Here is a 19,841-nt window from a genome sequence, read left to right as displayed (position 1 = left end):
CAATGTGTCCCTGCAGTTTAGGCACCTAAAAGGTCTTGAGTGATAAGAATGAGAAAGTCAGCACTTTTGCTATCCCATCCCTGTTAACCCCAAACACCATCCGCCCGTCGTCTATCGTCCTTAAGCACCGCTTAATACCTTATCCTGCTGTTTGTGTGGGCCAGCAAATGTGTCATTTGTCACTATTACCCAATCTCCGAATCTTTCTCCGCATTGCCTTGTTTTGAGCAAACACATCTATCATTACTTTCTGCTTTTTTTTATTTTTATGCATTTTATGTTGTTGGCATTTAAACAACAGTATAACTGACTGCCATGCAATCTGCAACATTAAGCTCTTGAGGGAGGTAAAAAAATCCCCTGCAGGGACAATAAAGCGTTGTTGTCCTTCTTTCCGTTTATTGCAGGTGGACACGCTCCGGTCCAAGCTGGCCGCATTATGTTCAGACAACGACAACCTTCGCCATGAGAGCCAGCTCGTCATGACTAATCTCAAACGATGGATCACTGAGCAAACGTATGAAAATATCATGCAATTACACTATATAGTGAATCTTCAAAGTTGTTTTGCAAGCTCTCTGCTTTATGTGTCTGCGTTAATGCGCGCCATTTTCTTTTTTTTTTTTTTTTTTTTTCTTTCTCCAGATCATCTAGCAAAAGCCTTGCACAGCAGATGAAAACTCAAAGCCAAGTTCTACGGAACGTCAGGGAAGACAAAATGTGAGTTTTTACTGACCTTGAATTTCTATTCACTTTGAGATAGATCAGTGTGACGGACAGCACAGTCACAGTCAAATCTCTGCAATTGTTTTTCTGTGTAGTTTCTCCACATGCTATTGTGGGTTTTCTCTACGTAGCTATGCTTCCTTACACATTCCATTAACATTCCGTGAATAGCTCTAAATTGTCAATAGCTGTGATTGTGAGTACTTATTTGTCTCTATATACCTTGCACTTGGCAAGAGACCGGTTCACGCACAAATCTACGTCTCAGCACATTTTCTATGTCTGTGTATGCCACTGATTGGCACATTTGATAGTGCATTCAAATGTGCATGTGCTAAAGTGATGCAGGTCATCTGGTTTGACATACTTCTCTCTGTATCATCATGACTCACACAGACAAATGCACGTGCCATATGCACATACAAGGTGTGACATATTTGTCTTTTAAGAGATAAAAGTAGTCGAGTCAGACTCAAGGTACTGTCGAGCCCTGCCCACTGAGCCGCAACCATCTTGTCGTTTTCTGGTGATATACAAACCACTCAATGTAATATCAGCTCTTTTCTCAGTCTTTAGTTGAAAAATCAAAATGTTTGATGATTACCACGTTCCTTTGTCGCAATAGTACAAGTTCCTATCAATAGCCACATGATTTAGTAATAAATGATGCTGCAAACCTAGCATTTAACTGTCACAGACCATGTTGTGTTTGTGTGTCTGTGCGATGTTCCTCCGCCACGTATAACGATCGTCTTTTGATGCTAATAGCGTCTGTCAGCCCGAGTGTGTATCGTCTGCTTGAGTGTCTGCATTTCCCTTTGGATTGTCAGACATCTTCAGGAGGCTAATGACACACTGAAGGCAGAGGTGAAGCGACTGAAAGGAGTGGTGGCAGGGCAGGAGAAAGTGATGGTAAGACAATAGAGCAGCAAGGATGATAGATAGTTTGAAAGAAAAACATTCTAAAAAAATAATATATATTTTTTTCTTTTTCAGGGCCAACTCAAGGACCTGTGTGAATTTCGAGATAAGAAGATGTAAGTCAGCAATCTATTCTTACATCAATTGGTACAGTTCACCTTATGTCACTATGCTATGGTCTGGAATGGTAAACATGCATTTTAATACAGTGATAAACAAATCACAACAAGCTGTAGTAGTCCATTGCATGAGTTGGAGCAGTCTTAGGGCTCTTGCAATTGGCTAATATTTGTCTCGAAATCACCCACCCAAGATCAGAGCTCAATATCATCAGCATTCAAAAACAGATTGTTTGGCTTTAAAGGTTCCATTGTAATAAGGTCAAAATAAAAATAAGACAAATATTTTTTCTCTGTCTTCATCAAACTTCATTTTTGCTGTTCAATTGATGATTCCCACTTGCAGTCGTGCTACCTTCTGGGTCAAGCTGCCTCAGATCATTTATTTTGCTAATGTCTTGTTCCAAAGTTTGCCGCTGGTTGGCCCTTTTGACACGCATTTGTGCCGGCCGGCCGGCCAGCCTCTCGGCCTGCCGGCCTGCCACCCACTCCCAACGTGCACATTTCCCACCACGTCTGCATCCTGGGCTGACAATGTCGCTGATGACAATAACAGCAGGAGTGCCAGGCTGTGAATGAAACACCCCGTGAGGCTTTGCCACCTGTGTGCGCGCGCGGTGCCGCTTCTCCAATCTGAATATGTGATTCATGCTGGGCCTTTAACAATGATTACACTCCAATCAAGAGCCCATTCTCTTCTACTTGCCACCCTCGTTGGCTGTCAAATAGCATTCATCAATGGCTGGGAGATATATTTATTATGTTCATTAAGGCAATGAGAACAAATGTGGCAGAGATGGGAAGCAGCGTAGAAGTGAGAAGGAGCGTGTGTTTGTGGGGGGCACCTGCCTGAAGCACAACTCCCCAGTACAAGCCCTTGAGGTCTCCCTCATTAACAATGGCCCCCACCCTAGCATCCCTTCCACACCCACAACAGCAGCCCCACCCCCAGCCCATCCTCTTAATGAACCACCAGGACGTGTTTCCAAAACGGATCAGATTTGTTTTGACTGGGGTAAGTTCTCAGCGCTATTCAAAGCTGTCAGTCATTTTAATGATATCATTAAGAGGCCGCGACAAGAAGATGAATCGCTTTTCTTTGTCTTTGGCTCATAATTGCGAACGCGCGCGCGAGAGAGAGAAGAGCAAAAGGGGAGGCAGTTCATATATAGAGGTAGGGTTGAGAGGGGTTTGATTGAACGAATATAATAACATGGAAAGAGATAAAAGAAAATCAGTGAATGAAAACTTCTATAGTGTCGTCTCATCTTTTGTTAGGATAAATCTCAATTTATTTCATTTCATTATTATAACCCCCCCCCCCCCCCCCCCACACACACACACACACACACACACACACACATTGCCTTGGTTGACACACACATCCAGCCCAAATGCCATATGTATGAAAATCTATAAGGCGACAGATCGTGTTATTTGCATGGCAGCCATATGCATTCCAAATTGTATTACTGGTGGCAAAAGGGGACATCACAGTGTCTCTATCAGTGACAGCAATCAGCCAAATGTGACATTTTTTTTCATTAGAAGGGCCTTTAATAAAGCAAGGTATGATGATTACATGGCTTGTGCTTTCAAGCGGCTCTGGCACCGTGACTTCATTTCACCTGTGGCATTTTCCTCACGGGTGAGGGAGCGTCATTTTGGATCAAGATTTCAATTAATAAATGAGACCCCTGCTGGAAAATGTATTTGTGAACATTTTAACGGTACTTGAAATGACCATCCAACCTTTACATAATTACATATGTGACTTTTAATTTTCAAGAAATGGGTGGCCAGGTTATCGGTACAGTGATGTACGAGAAGCAACTTTACCCTTTCAGGGGTGACTTGTGTGATAAACATTTCCTCACATTTTTACTGCTTTTCTTTCCATTACATTTGAACTCATTCAGTATTTGTATTCAAATGTGTTCATCTCTACTAGCTCTATTTTTTTTTTCAGGTTTCATCTGCATCAATTATGTAGCTTTTAATCAAATAAAAGGATCAATTATTAAATCCTTTACCACATTGGGCATTTTCTCACGTCACTATGGATAACTAAAAAGAGAGAGAGAGAGAGAAAAGCAGAGTTGCAAATTGATATGCAGGCGATGATGGAAGGCGAAGCTGTTGATTATTTGCTGCTGGGACCACTGGCTCAGTGGCTGTGACACAAGCCATCAGGGGGAAGCGCTCATCATGCGCGCCCTGCTAACTATGTGCTTCCAATTAAGAGCACTCTGTGATCACAGCGGAGGATTTGTGTAAACAGAGAAGCCATGTGGCAGACGAACAGAGCGGGAGATAAGGGAGAGTCGAGCCTTGCATAAAATATACAGCCGTGTGAGAGCAGTAAATAAGAAAGATGCAAGGGAGATTGGGAGGGGTGGGGGGGGGGGGTTCCTGCGTTGGAGAGTTTATTGCCTAGTTTAGAGAATATGGTGGCTAGGCGTTGACACTAATGACTGTAATTATATACACGCTGATTGGGTTAAGCAGCTAATTACACACATCCATATTTGCGTTAAAACGCAGGAGCAGATGTTTACACAGGCGTTTGGCCAAGCATGGCTACATCGCACATAAATCTCAAGCCGTTGTCTCTGCTCTGGCTCGGGCTCATCATCTGCTCAGCACCACGTTAGCATCTGGGAAGGAAGGCCTTTGTATCACGTGCTTATTTTGTGTTGGCACATCTGCAGAGTCAAACCAATGGATGACATACTGCATTTTGGAGAGGCAATTTAATAGATGAAAGTAAATGTGTGCCATTCCGCCCATGGCTGTTGGCTGTGCGATAATTATGGTGTGAAATTAAAAGATCTGGAAGGGTCAGTTGCAATTATTTTCCATTTTATGAATGTCATTTGCAGAAAATGTGGTTTCGTCTTTCAAAACTATTTGCATTTGCCAGGCTAAATTAGTTTGTTGCTTAATGGAGAGTGATTCAAATTGCATTCTGTCAAAAGGCGGAGATGCATAAATAAATCATATTCTGACTACAAGGTTCATTTTCTGTTTGGACATGCAAAAAAACAAAATATTAGAAACATTTCTCCTTCTTTAGCATAACAATTAGTTTGTTGTCCATAAATGTTATTTACTTCTTTACCAGAGGAGCTTTAATGTCCGTTTGTCATCTTGTTTTTAAGTGAATTAACTCTAGTCCCCTTTCATCTAGTTAACACCATCATGAAATCAATTCATCAATCAATAAACGCGCAACAATATTATTGTAGAAGACTTCTTTTAACATGATTGGTTTGTATTTGCCAACTCGATGGAACAACAATGTCCTCTATTAGCATTTGAATGAGCTTGCGCCTCTTATCAAGTGAAGCAAAAAGAGTCGCTTTTTGCATCCTCGCATCAAAGAATTTCCCATCTTGGTCCTTTACCAGTACATTAACATAGGGGAGGTACAGTGGTACTTTAATGACCTGAGAAGTCTTCAATAAAGTATTTAGAGGATTTTTTTTTTTTGCCACTCTCAGTGCTAACTGGACAGGTTCACTGAGGCATGAAAGAAGGAGCACGAAGCGGGGGCAGCGCGCTCTTCAGCCCGTACAGAGCGCCATTATCCACTGTTGTTAATTTAATAGGCCTTTCTTAGTTGGGGCGCAGTTCTGAAAAAAGCCGACTTTCACATTTGTTTGTCGTCTCCCCCCCAAAAAAGCTTTTTAATAAACAGTTAAAATCTTAAATGGCTTCTTGTAGTGTTAATGTTCTCCCGCATGTCTGCGGTTGCGCTCGTTTTGCTCTCGGTAACGCTGTGGTACGATTTAATGATTTCTGGAAACCATTTGCTCACCCATCTTTGGGTTCGGTAATAAGGTCTTATGAACGTGCTTATAATGACGATCATACACAGCCAATTCTTTTCTTGCCCCAGATTTGGAGAATGTTTGATTGAACTTGCTTTGCAAATGTACACGGTTAAAAGTTTGTCTTTACTGCGTAAGGGGGGGGAAAAAAAGGCTACACTTATAAAAGATGTATGAACTACTTTTATACTACTTTATAAATAGGTTAATGATTGTTTTAAAGACCATTTTAATAATGTATGAACATCTACAAATGTGCTGGTGTAGGCTATACTCTGATACGTTTCACTGAGATAAGTCATGGTTTTGTAAACCTATGATGAATGTACATGCGCACTCCATTGAATGTTTTGCTCAAAGTGTACTTTTATATTTGTTGGATTATGTTTGACTTTTTCCTTTTTTTATGGCTGGATTGAACATCCATTCGCTGACTTTAATGAGAAAGGGGAATGGAGGGACATGTTTTAATTGTGCTTTAAAAGAAATGTTGAGTTATAGGGACTTTGGGTTATTTGTTGACAGCCCGAGCTGCTCAGGGACTCAACAGTGTAATGCGGGAGGTGGAAAGAGATTCATGTTATTGGATGTTTCGAAAGTAACAATCAATTGGAAAATGTGGTTTGAATATGTTCTTATGTCACTTCCAGCCGAGATGAGGAGACTTGCATGGCCCTGAATCTGGGCAGACTGGCTGACATGCCGACCGGACTGCAGAGCAACATGGATGCCATCAGTCTGCTAAATCAACAAGTGAGTGCGTCACACCCACATACTTGCAAACAGAATGCACAAAAATACCGCAGCCCTCCTGCTGTTAGGCAAGGAAAAGAAAAAAAAAGACTTGGGGCCAAGTTAAAAAACAAACAAAAGACAGCCATTTCCTCTTCCGATAATAAAAGGTGATGTCAAAGGGTGTGGTGTAAGTTGTGCAAAGAGGTGGTGGAAAAATGAGAGCAAAGCTATGACGTCTCTTTCCACCAGTAAATGATTTCCCTTTGATGAACGTGAGATAGCGCTGTGTATCAATACTGCTGTGCTGATCTCCCCATGACAGCGTAGCGAGATGGCCTGCTGTGATAAAACAATGTAGGAGGAAGGGGGGGCAGGAATATTTGGAGGAAAGAGCAGATCTTTTTTTTTCTACAGTTTTGAACTTCACAAGAATCAACAAATCACCAAAGGAGGATAAATCAAAAGTAGCCGTGAGCCCACGACTTTCTGTGTTTACTCTGCAATCCCAACAATAAGCTTCCGTTAGCATCCGAGACATCCAGCACAATTTCCGAAGTTAGCCAGCTAAACTAATCATCGCAGTTTAGTCTGCAAACATGAAAAGGGAACATTGAACAAACTCAGTGTGAGACGAGTATTATTTTCATCAGACCGTTTGTGACATTACGAGATCCAACTCTTTGTATACAAGCATTTTAAGTCAATTTTATGTTATGTGAGTCTAAGGAAACTCATTTTTATTTCAGTTTCATATGAGGAAAAAAATAAAAGATTTTGACAGATATTCCAAAGCAAACACTACAAATGAGTGCCATGCAAAACAATTTCACAGAGAATTTTATTTTTGACAGTCGGCGGTTATTTTCCTTGTTTTCGCAATGTTTTCTAATCCGCGTTTTAATATTTGAATGAAAGTGCAAACACACTCCTTTCACACGTATGCTCTCTCTCTCTCTCTCACACACACACACACACACACACACACACACACACACACACACACACACACACACACACACACACACAAACCCTTTCATCCCAACACAAATGTGTGAGTTCACACATATTTTTCTAAGGGTTGAAGTGACAAGCGGGATTCTTTTTTTTTTTTAATTTCACCACCTCAGCAACTCTTGTAATTAGGTGTAAGGGAAATTAAAATACACAGCCAATTATAAGTGTCACCCTCTTTTTTTTTTTTTTTCATGCCCAAATTTGATTGGATGTTTTCCTGTCAGAGCGACTGAATACTCCTTAAGCGCCTTTGGTTGGGTTTGACACATCGTGTCATTGGCTCCTCAAGGGTTAAGCCTAAAACCCTGGTTATTTGTAGTCATCAGATTAGTGCATGCCGTGTGTGTGTGTGTGTGTGTGTGTGTGTGTGTGTGTGTGTGTGTGTGTGTGTGTGTGTGTGTGTGTGTGTGTGTGTGTGTGTGTGTGTGTGTGTGTGTGTCACGGGACCAAAATTGGGACACAGACACACACATGATGATGTATGCAGCTGTCATTATCCGGCACGTCTCTTTGTCTCTCCCCTCCTTTAATTTCTTATTTTACTTTCCCTCACTGCTAAAAATACATGATTTCAAATTGCTTTCACCCTTTTATCTGCCATGTTCCAACTTTTGGACTGCCACTTTAGCAATGTAATTACCTCGCTCTTACAACAAATGGAAATGTTTGCATTTGCATTACAAACTCCTGCACAATGTGCCAAGTCTCAATTTAGCTGTTCATGTTTTATTTTTTTTAGGGCTGGCAATCAGTTGTGACACAAAAGCATTCCTTGTTGTTGTTGTATGTTTTGTAGTAAATTGTCTGCTCATAATTGCTCAAATGGGTCATTTTTTATGTTGAAATTTACAGAAGTGTAATATCTGGCAAGTACCCCCATCTCACACACGCATATCAGTGCAATTTTCCATTTCTTTTTCCACATGCATGAAGGCAAGTGTGAAACGGCAATTAAACACATAATGAGATGTCGGCAAGTTCATCACCATGCTGTTGCTGACTTGTGAAGATTGATTTTTATCGGTAACTTTCAATTACATCTTTTGATTTGGTTGATTGGATTTATTAGTGAGGATGAAGCATCCCACAAGTTGTCCCTTGAAAAATGTTGTGATGGACTTTGTTGAAGTCTTTCTTTGTTTCACAGCCTCTCTTCTCTCTCCTTCTCCAGTTAAACGCTCTGAGTGAGGAGAACAAGCACTTGCGTAGGCAGCTGGAGGAAGAGAGGAGCATGTGCACACAAGTAGAGTACCACCGCCCTCATCCTCCCACCTCCTCGCCATCTCCCAGCGTTCATCCCTTCCACCTCGCTCCTCCTCCTCCCGACCTGAAACAAGCGACAAGGGGCATTGAGGGCATCTAAAACCCAAGGTGAGTCCATTGGAGCGAAGCGAGCTAGACCAGGTGAATCCCGAGCTTTGGATGAAGCTATACGGGCGAGGCCCCCTCCCCTTCGTTCCCCGGGAGAACTCAGACCGGGGAGGGAGCCGACCAAATAAAAGCTGCAGAACACTTTGACCTGTCACGACTTTTTGACCCCCAGCTCCTCACCGGGGAGCATGCTCAGTATGAGGTTAATGTCCTGCAGGTCAAAGTCAAGTCTCAGGGTGCTTATCGCCTGAAGGAAGGCAGACAGGCAGTGTTTTCCAGAACTGGTGGACCATGGGATTCCCCCAAATCTAAAAAAAACATTAGTTTCAACCATCCACTTATTTTTAAGTATGCATTTATTATACTAAATAAGGGTTTCATTTTGGTACTGATAAGTGTCTATCACACTTGACTGTGTAGAAGATGTGGACTAGCGACACGCTTGTCGATGGTAGGGCAGCCAAGCTCCATGTGTCCTGCATCTACTGCGGTCACTGCGGCTGTCCGCCCTGTAATCAGGACGTTGTGCAATCTGCTGCCTCCATGTAAGCGCTTCGTAGCCGTGCCATTAGCATTGGGTGCCTCTTTTAGATTTACTTTCATACCCTGAATAGACATGTTTGCTTTTTCCAATTCCTGGATGTGGCTTTGAATAGCTAAAAAAAATGTAAGTCGATTCAAAATGAAAGTCATCTTGCACTTCTCTCATTGTACAAACTGCGAAAACAAATATTAACAGAATGCAGAATGACTTTTTGGAATAAGATTCATGGAACATTTAAACTGTTTATTTATTTTTCCCCCCATGTCTCTTATTGTGTGCGTGCATGTGTGCTTGTGCGATGTGTCATGTGTCTAGCCATGACAAGAAAAAGAAACATGCACAAACCTGAACTTTTTATTCTGTGATAATGAGGTAGTGTAGGTGAAAGCAAGCCCCAGACCACAAACTGTGTCCTCATCTCACGAGCCCCCCCCACCCCACACACCCCACCCACACACAAATGCACACACATTCACACACACCTGTCTTCCAAACCCCTTTTTATTCTTCATTGCTTCTATACAACTTGTATAGCCAGTTATCATTTCCAGCATTTTAATGATTTCAAGCAGAACTTTGTCCTTGTTAGCTTGTTTTTTCCTCATTTGCCATGTCAGTTAAAGAAAGGGGGGGAAAAAAAGAACTTCTCTTTTAAGTGCAAGCACAGTTATACTTTTACACAAACATATGACCAAACAAGCACAGAAATGGCAATGTCATTAAAACCACTGGCTTTAAAAAAAATAAAATAAAAATCTCCCAGCACCAAGGGGTGTGTCAGCGACGCAGTGGTGAAAAGAATCCCCCTGGAAACAATGAGGAGAATGATCATTTGTTGTTCTTGAAAACCCGGTGAGGTTTCATCGAGGTTAAGCTTCCCTTTGATGTGTTTTTAACTCGTTTCAGCTCTGCAGAGGGATTAGTCAGCCTCTCTCTCTCTCTCTCTCTCTCACACACACACACACACATGCACATGCACATGAATAACACACTTTTTGCACACAAACTAATTTCCACACTGTGTGCTTTTATCACACAAAAAAAACGCAAGCACAGAACTGGATCCTTCTTAACCTAATTTCATCAAATGAGCGCGTGGACTACTCTTAGCACCGTATGTGTGGTCCTTCACTAGTTAAATAAGCAAAACATTACCGTCAGTATCACAGCACATCACAAATGTTATTTTAGGGTCCAGGATCCAAAGGATTGGAGAGTTTTCCACTCAACTTGTGGAGCGGGAGATAATGTTCACCTTCCAACACTCTTGTTCAGGCATATGGAATTTTCATCATGAACATTTCCAGGTAATCTGAGGCAAAAGAAAAACAGACGTACACACTGGTGAAGCTAGAGGGGGGGGGGGGGGGGGCGCGGGGGCACTGCCCCCCCCTAAAATATGCTTAGGCCCCGCCCAAAAAATGCCATACCAATTAATAACTGGCTTTTCGGTATTTTCCGATTTTTTTTTTCCACGGGAATTTTTCTCCACATTTCCTCAATCACTGATAGTATGGGGGTTGTAATTTGACTTTGGGGAAAATATGATGAGAAATAAAAGCGAAAATTGAGGCTCGTACGGGGATGCTTAGCGAGGGAAAGCTGAGAAATGAGCTGAACGAGCAAACGAAAAGGGTCGTAGAAGATTTGGGGTGTATGTGGAAGCGAAGCATATTGTCCTTATCGGCCTGCTCCAGAAAGCCAGCTCCCTAATGGGGCCCGTGTGAAGGGGAAATGAGGGCTAAGCCTGATGCTAGCTGATTAGCCATCGACTCCCAACACCCATAAAAGGTATGGAGGGAGAGACGGGGCGGGACGGGCGGAGCATAATGTATACTGAAGGTGAGTCACCGTCATCTCCTGAATTGACTCTCACTTTCTGAACACAGGCATTGGCCATTTACTTTAACCTTGAAAGGTTAGGCTGCTGAGAACCAGGATGCAGATGCAGGAAGAGAGGGAGTCGAGGGAATAATGAGTGAGTCGACCGAAGGGAAAAAAAAAAAAAAAGTAGGCTGCAGGAGGTGTTGGTAGAATACATCAAAGAGTCTTCACGCTCCTTATTAGAGCAATAATGAAATTTGCTTTTTAGCTAATGACATTTTGGGACAGCTCAGTTACTTGGCGCATAATAGATTACAATTATGTGGCCGACCTGCTACTTGGGTTCAAAGTCACACATGCACGCAAATGCTTGGGCACCTGGCCACAAGGACAACACAAGTAAAAAGAGGCAAGGGTGTCCCCGTTTGAAATTCAACTAGTCTCAATGTCCTCTTTTTTGTTTCCTCATCCTGCACCTTGAATTCATTACTGTCTGCCACACACACAATCATATTCATCATGTTGCAGCTGCCTCATTTACCTTTCACCCTAAGATTCTATCCTAGGGAGGCAGCACGTGACCTTCATTAGTCTGCTTTTGTTCCTTTTCAGTTTTATCCTCACTGTATTTGTTTTTATTCTCTCTAAATGGGTGACACGTTTGCCCTCCTGTTTTTTTCTTCTTCCCCCTTTCAAGTCTTTCAATGACTCCATCAAACACACACAGCTTTCATTGATGGTCCTTTTTCTCCATTTCCTGCCTTGTCCCTTTTTTCGCCCTTATTTTTTCCCCAGTCATTTCTTTTATCTGCCACTCATTTCTCATTACGTCTCACTCTCTCTCTTTTTTCATTAGCATACAGAGTAAGAAGATGGCACCCGAGGTAATCTGCTCGAGCCGTCGCTTGACAAAATGGAGGGCGTCATCGGAGGTCGCGGCTGCTGTCACCAGCCATCCGACCTCCGCTGATGACTCTCGCCTGTCTCGATACACGCATCTGCGACGCACGGGAGCAAAAGACGCTAACACGTACCCATAATCAGGTGTGACATATCGCAGCTTAAATGCAGCAATCTTGCCTGACAGCTCGTAGACGCAAACACGCACGCAACGCTCACGCTGTGGACCGCTGCGAAGAAAACGTGCATTGACAGGTAGCTCACAAAAATGTGAATATGGCGACAATAACTAGAAATGAATTTGCTACCTCAAACACGATACAAACAAAAAATTAATTCGAGAATAGACATAGCACAATTGTGTCATCGGTAAGCATAATTATGATGGTAAAGTCTGAGATGACCTTGCTCTCATGGGTGGAGAGGAAATTCACCAAGGGGCTCAGCACACAGCCTTGGGGGATTATTACAAAGAAAATTTTTGCCTTGACTTCTCCTTTAAGCATAATAAAGAAATGAAAAGTGACAGAAATATCAAAATCCTGTATCACTAGTTGGAGTGGTCGGCACTGAGTTTTAGAAATTGGCCTCCACTGTGTATTTAAGTGACCTAATCCATCTCTTAATAGTCCCTCACGTCACAAAATGGACAGGACTGGTCCCAGGACGGAGTCATGAAGTACCACATAAATTATATTCGGGTTCTTGAACTGTTTGTTGTTCATTTCAACAATCTGTCTTTAAAATAGGTCTTTTAAATAACTCATGTCTTTTAAATAACGGTGGCTGTATAATTGCTTTCAGTTAATTCCATTAATATAAAAATTTGAATTACTATACGTACTAACGAGATGTTGACCGTGTTGACGTCTTTTCTTTGCTCCTGCCTGCCTGTGCAAGCTAATTGTTCCGCTCGTACATACTGCTTTGAAAGCGCCCTCAACAAATCTATTTCGGCTATTAATCAAGGCAGCCAGCCAAAGTCTGAGTTGTCCTTAGCCACATAAAGTCCATTTTTTCTTGAAAAGGAATTTTTAATCATCTCCGACATCATTCTCCCCCTGTTAATCAATCTTAGGTGTGTATACTACGCCCAGCCAATCAGAGGGATAAACATAGCTATATCAATCAAGGGAACGGAAAAATGCCGACATTATTCTGAGGATTTGTGAAAGCATTGAGTGCGGAATCTGAAGTCTGATTGGTTAAAAACGGAAAGACGTTTCAACGCCTTTAAGTGTGGCGGACGCCAACAATCAGAATTCTGAAGCATGGCAACATATCAAAGTTGAAATATGATTCAACCAAAAAATAGCTGCAGCGCCAAGATACACACTATAAAATGAAAACAATGAAAACATGTTGGCTGTAATTTATGAACATTTCACTTGATTATTATTGATTGCATATTGGACTGACTCTTCTTTGACATTAGTCTTAAAGAATAGAGGGAGTGCTCAAGTACAAACAGGATGTTGTCTTCTGGAAAATGTTAAGAGAAAAGATGGTGGGGTAAAAATAGGATAAACCGAAAATGTAAGATGATTCCCATGTGGCAACATTAAGTTGGAGTACTAAGTTGAGTTTGAGCTTGTCACGATTCGTGTCTTCGCTATGCTTATGAGAGCTGCAAATACTTTGGTGCTAATAGACAGATTATGACAAGAAACCAAGCATGTCCCTAAATCCTCTTAGCATGACTTCACCCTTTTTACTTATTTATTTCCTGCCATCCCCCCCCCCCCCAACCACCCACTACCTCGGTGGCCTTGGCATGGTCTCGTGTTTCATGTTTTGTCTGACGCTCGGCGGGTACTGTTGTCTCTCTTGCACCCCCTCCCTCCTCGCCTGTCTCACACGTTTTCAAAAGGCACTTTATTTATTGTCCCGGGGGAGCTCTACATTATGCATTAACCTGTTCAATTATGCATTCATTTATGCAGCCGTTGCCTTATGTAAATGCACTTTATGATTAAACAAATTGTTTCGCTGTTTGCCGGTGTGTTCCCCACATTGAGTGTTTGCCATTGACATCATGCTGTAGTAGCAAGAGACTCCATGCCTCTAGAGTCCATGTGTCTCATTTTTTTTGCCCCACAAAATCGGCTCCAAGGTGCAGATGGAACATTACGACATAGGTTTTACTCAGAGTAGTAGCTTTTGCAGAAATATTCGAATTTGTTTTCAGATTCGGCAGAATATCTAATGTCAGATGATTCAAGGACCAGGAAATCCCTTTCAAAAACAATGGATTTAAAACAAAGAGCCATCTAAGTGTCTTGAAGGTAAACTGAGCGTTTCTCCCCACAATGTAATCAAGAGCTATAAATATCCCCCTTTCCTTGACAAGAGAAATGAGCCGCCATTTGTGACGGATGAACTGTATTGGGATTGGGGGTCGATTTATCTAAACTGCAGCCACACCTTTTGATCTACTGTGCAATCTTCCATTGGTTACATGCTATCTGATGTGCTAAGGAATAGTGGAGGCACAGGAGATGAATGGAATATGCATTAAGACACCTTGACTAACAGCCAGTCTATTTTTCTGTCTTCCCCCACCCCCTTCTTCATCGCCGTTGCTCAATCATTTGGCGCTAACGTTGCAAATGTATTTCCCTTTCTGGTCACCTCTGTCTAGCTGTTGTCGCACCATCTCTGCAGTCATGTGAGAGAGATATTTTGGGTTTCTTGGAAAGCGGAGCCGCCGTACTCCATGGTGATCTTCTGCAAGTCTCTCAATGTAAAAACTTTCAAATAAAAGTCATTGATGGGTTTGTTAATTACTTTTCATGAAGTTGTTGGCTGGTCTACCTGTCAGTCCTGATAGACAGAACGCCTGATTGGTCGGTTTTATCTCCCTCTTCATGTCAATCATCAGTAGCACTGATTCAGCGCTTCCATCACGTCCTAAATGCCGACATTAATTACAAGCTGCAGTCCTGATTGATGAACTTGCTCACTGTTTTCTTACAGACATTTGTCAGTCTACTAGCCCCTTTTTTTGTGGACGGTACATTTTCATTTTTCTGCTGGGGCAAGTCTAGTTGACCTTGTTTTGAGAATTTTTGACAGACAATGAATAGATTTTTTGTTATTCTTATTTATGGTCATCAACCTGACAAGAAGGTTGATCTGTGGTGCCGACCTAAATAAGCTGAACTATGATCCACTAAGTGTAAATGAACTCAAACTTTCAAACCAGGAATTCTTGGCAGTGCTAACTAAGCTATGTGTGGATTGGTGATAAAATGATCCGATTTGATGAGAACTTCAGTCCCCACTGGACCGAAAGGAAGATTCCGAGGCTTAAAGGAGAGATAATGTCTCTAAAGATGATCTCGCTCTCTCTCTCTCTCTACAGTAAATGCTGTACTTGCATATCCAAGTCATAATTAAAGACAGATGAGGATCATGTTAGAATATGTTGAGCATAAATATTCATGTATTGCTAAGGACACGTTTTTTTTGGTCCCAAAATGTGTTTTTGTTGTTAACCGTTAGCTTTCTGATGGAAGAGGGGCAGTGGCACTAATTACCATTATAGCTTTTATACACATGGCCTGAGGCTGTGCCACACACCGCACACACTCTCCCTGTGTATGTGTGTGTGATGTGTGTGAATCCACAGATGTACAGTATATACATATATCAATGCAAAAACATGCCCAAAGCTTGAATTTTAATTATGCTGCTTTATTAAATAGTAATCAGTGAAATGTTACATGGGCATAATTTATGACATTTCTAATGAAGGACAAGGGAGAAATACACTCAGTCCACATCATGTTGCAGCTAATTCCAGAGCATTACATTTGGCTTCTACATGTTTAGAATAACTGTCGCAACAGAATAATTGATCAAAACAAATTCTCTATTTTCAGCTGGTCCCCAGTTTAATGTGACCACCGCATGCAATATGTATGAACACATATAAATCAACATAAGGGCAACCTGCAGACTACATGTGCAATTTTATTACTTTAAACTGCTAAGCATAGACTAATAAATGAGTCCTTTTTCTTTTCAAACTGGAATTATAAAAAAAGCTGCAAAAGTAACACAAATGTGCTGAAATCAGCATTCTGAAGAAATTATGCAATGTGACGATCTTTTTTTTCCCACCCACTTTTAGAAGACTGACATATTATGTTCATACAAAAGTAGTCATGTTAAATTATAACGGTTTATTGCCAGAAAATAACCTTTGTGCTATTTTAGACCCACTTGGGAATCTAAAGGTTAAGTAATAATAACTATCGGCTCCCCGTATGATGCAAACTAGAGCTGCAATAACAAAGATGTTGACCCCGTGTGACGTCAATTTCAAACTAAGCATTATCATATTTACCAAGACATATTTGCTTGTATATTTTCCCATCAGATTACTGCAGGAGTACCTAAAAGACCCTGAAAATTGCAAACACTGTCTGCCATCTCAACAAGCTCTAAAATGTCCCTTTAGACCAAAATGTGGTGATGGGACATTGTTGTTATTGTGGCTTTAGAGATTTAATTATGATAATCTGCAAACATCATTGCTGTAATAAAATGCGAAGAAAACAAACTTTGTGTACGCGGAGACTGAGGTTAGTGCTTTTGTTTTTGCACGCTTACGGCGAGATGCTATTTATTTTCTTCAGCCATCTTTGGAAACAAGCACACACTCGCATGGCTCACACATTATAGCCAACGTATTACAAATAGTCAGTATGCCGGTGATAGCTCAGTCGTGGCACGCGTGGTTATATATCTTTGATAATGGCGACTATGCTGATGATCTGGAGCTATTTACTCGAAATGGGCCATTATGAATGGAAGACTCTACCTTGGGATGGCGATGAGTGTTTTGACAGATATATTGCCGAGCGGTGATGAGCCACAGGAGTGTACTACAATTCTGCGCTTTCATTCTCTCCTTGTGTCTCTCCACCTCATTGTCACTTCACCTCTTTGTCCTCTGGTTCAATTTTCCAATCACAAGTCAGGAGCAGTCAAGTGCTGCCATTGTAGCACGTACACACACCATGCAACATATCTCGCAAGAAAATACAGAGAATGACTTTCTCAAAATGTGAGCTGTTTATTTATTTGTTGGGTTTTTACATGGAAGGATTGATGGCAGCAGTTTGATCCGGTGTATCACATTCAGTTAGGTCCTGGTTTTACGTGTTTTAAGATATAATGCAGCACTTGAGTGGCTCTTTGGGGAATAAACGTCGCACTGTGTGATGCGCCACGGACGTACTTCATCCCAATCACGCAGCCTTCAGTCTTCAAAGAAAAATAAAATATGACTCAATTTCATATTTGACACGCTGATATTAAAAGTCCTTAAAACTATAAAGTCCTCACCAATTTCACCCCGTTTTCGTAAGCTCAATTATCGTCTCTTCCTATTAATTAGCAACTGGCTTTAATTTTGCTTTTTCCTTTTATCACCAAACATTTACAAGCTCTGGGATGATCGTGTTAATATTACCAAATTATGGGATACATTCCCGAGGTTAATTAGGTTGTTCATTTTTTTAATTAGAATTTGATTGGGGAAAATTGTTGGATTTTTATGCTGGCAGGCAGGCAGGACAGATGAGTTGAGACTGATTGGGACTTTGAGAGTGTAGACAACAGGGACCTCTAGACGTTGAAAAGAAAACTGCACGGATTGTGCTGTGACTACATTGGAAGGAAATCATTCAAGATTGTATGCATTTGCAAAGAACTCGGCATGAAAATTAAATATGTCAGGGATAGCAACATGACGCGTTGTGTGCGGAAATGTAACAGGCTGAGAGTTGGGGAAATAGAAATATTTCATGATTAAATTGTTGCCATAATAAAAAAACTACAGGGGTCTTCTGTAGTAATATTTGGATGTTCAAGTGCAAAAATATGAATTTTGATCTCAAGTCCTAGTCTCGTGAGCGCAATCTAATTTTTAGTGTTGTGAAAAAGCCAAAGGAAAAAAAATAATCACACATCTAGTGGCGTTTTGTGTGCCTTTTGAGGCCGTTTATTTGACTGGGTTGTGAATTGTACAACTTTTTGTTTTACCACTTCCTTTACATATTTGGGGAGGGGGGACAGGTGGTGCAGGTCTTAATGGTTTAAGGACTAAGAGCAAAAAAAAAGCCTAAGCATATTTTGGTCAAATGAAAAATGATCCCTAATAGATTGATGAATTGATTACAGTGAGGCTCCTTGCTTTCCCCTACGTAAAGCGTGCCTGTGTTTTTCCGTGAAATATTGCACACCTGCACCGCAGCTTGGCGGCGCCTCCACCGCCGTCGCTCCCACACAGAGCAAACATAAGCAGGCCTCGGGTAAACACCACTATCCCTCACATGGCACACTGCAATTACAAACCCTGCATGTCACCCCTCTGTGCCACCTACATTACACACATTCAGGAGACACTCACAGCCGTCCGTCCCCTAGCATGGGAACGCAGTGCACACTTTCTCATCTGGCTCTCATTCCCGCCCCCTCCCCTGCATTGCATGTCATTCTCCGTCAATCGCCTGGTGCAAAATTGCATTGAGGCGAGATGCCAGAGTATTGAGGAATAGTGTCATATACAGGCAATTTCCTCCCTGGGTGTCAGGCATACTTTACCTTAATATGTCTGCAGCAACTCTTAATAAAACAGCCTTGTCTATATACATATCTCCACCGCAGGCTGGCCTGCGCCGTACTGCACACGGCACTCAACTGTTAAATATTTACCTCTGCTGAATGTCAATAGAGGCGGAGTCGGTGGTGGAATCTTAAAGAATGCTCTCCCCGCCCGGTTTCGACTGTCTGGATCTGTTGCAAGGTAGTCTGGAAGCCGTTCCCTATCAGCAGTCTGAATGTTTTCAGATATCGCCACACCAGTGTTGTCTGCCTGTTGGAGTTGAAAAAATGGAATTGGAAAGTAGTTGTGAGTCAGTCCAGACAGGAAGTATTTAGATTCACTCGATTTTCCACAGCCAGTCTGTGGTGTATTCCTTATCTATAAACCTTGAGTATCATGACAGGCTTCAGTCTTTATTCCATATAGTCCAAAAAACACGCTTGTTGGGAACAGTGGCTTTACTTTGTCCATAGGTGATCATACAAAGTCATTGTTTTTGATGATTTCCAATGTTACCAACCATCATTTCTAGGGATGGGCGGGGACCAATAGGAGTGACCAGTATCGGCACCAATACCAGCCTTATTTTAAGGTATCGGTACTCTCGACAGTGGTTGATACCGCAATGGACTGTCTTCTTATGATTTTACAATCAGGAACTAGAAACTGTAATTATTTTTTAGGGCGGGGTTATGTATTAAAAATACTAGTTGGTATCCGTATCGGTGACTACTTAAGATTTCAGTTCTCGTATGGGTATCGGTCTAATAAAGTCCTGTAAAATATCCCTAAATATTAGATTCAATGTTATTGATGCGAGTAAGCACAGAAGCTTTGGTACTGTTAATTAGTTGCTTAAATACCGCCTGCATTTAACTCCTGCTTGTGAGGTTGTCCTGATTATCAGCTTGAAGGAAATGGGATGGCAACATTTCCTTTAAGTTCAGCTCCAGCTCTATCTCACACTCTCGAGGCAGAAATACTCAGCTAGGGAAAGAGAAAAAGGGAAGAAAACGGCTGCTGGGTTTTTAATGACTTTCTGCACATTAGAATAATCTGTCATTTCAATTAGCTGGATTGTCATCTGTGAGATGTCTCCCGCTGCACCCCGCACACACCCACTACGACACACACATTCGCTGAGCTATACCTCCAGGTTGTCATCTGCACCCCTCATGGGAGCCAAGTAGGGGTGTCAAAGCAACATATCACTGCACGGCGCCACCAACATACCAGCA

The 19,841-nt window shown here is 41.7% G+C and overlaps 1 protein-coding gene across 6 annotated transcripts in view; it reads left to right on the top strand.

Annotated features, from left to right (window-relative positions):
* Window positions 1–19,841, top strand: part of LOC147041869 (uncharacterized) — a 102,446-nt gene that overhangs the window by 62,131 nt on the left and 20,474 nt on the right. For 4 of the 6 annotated variants that reach the window (XM_085939515.1, XM_085939520.1, XM_085939518.1 and 1 more), the window contains exons 16-21: window positions 408–517; window positions 646–720; window positions 1,557–1,638; window positions 1,723–1,763; window positions 6,250–6,352; window positions 8,520–9,485. In XM_085939515.1, coding sequence (XP_085795641.1) covers window positions 408–517; window positions 646–720; window positions 1,557–1,638; window positions 1,723–1,763; window positions 6,250–6,352; window positions 8,520–8,711 — 603 coding nt within the window. In that variant the 3' untranslated portion in view covers window positions 8,712–9,485. Of the gene's footprint in view, window positions 1–407; window positions 518–645; window positions 721–1,556; window positions 1,639–1,722; window positions 1,764–6,249; window positions 6,353–8,519; window positions 9,486–19,841 lie in introns of those variants that run through there. The other 2 variants (XM_085939516.1, XM_085939517.1) reach the window with 1 other exon arrangement.

Source organism: Syngnathus leptorhynchus, chromosome 19 (genome assembly GCF_054491065.1).
Source record: "Syngnathus leptorhynchus isolate UIUO chromosome 19, UIUO_Slep, whole genome shotgun sequence".
Classification (NCBI taxonomy): Eukaryota; Metazoa; Chordata; class Actinopteri; order Syngnathiformes; family Syngnathidae; genus Syngnathus; species Syngnathus leptorhynchus.
The sequence above is the reverse complement of the archived record's forward strand: the minus strand, read 5'-3'. Positions and strand labels throughout refer to the sequence as shown.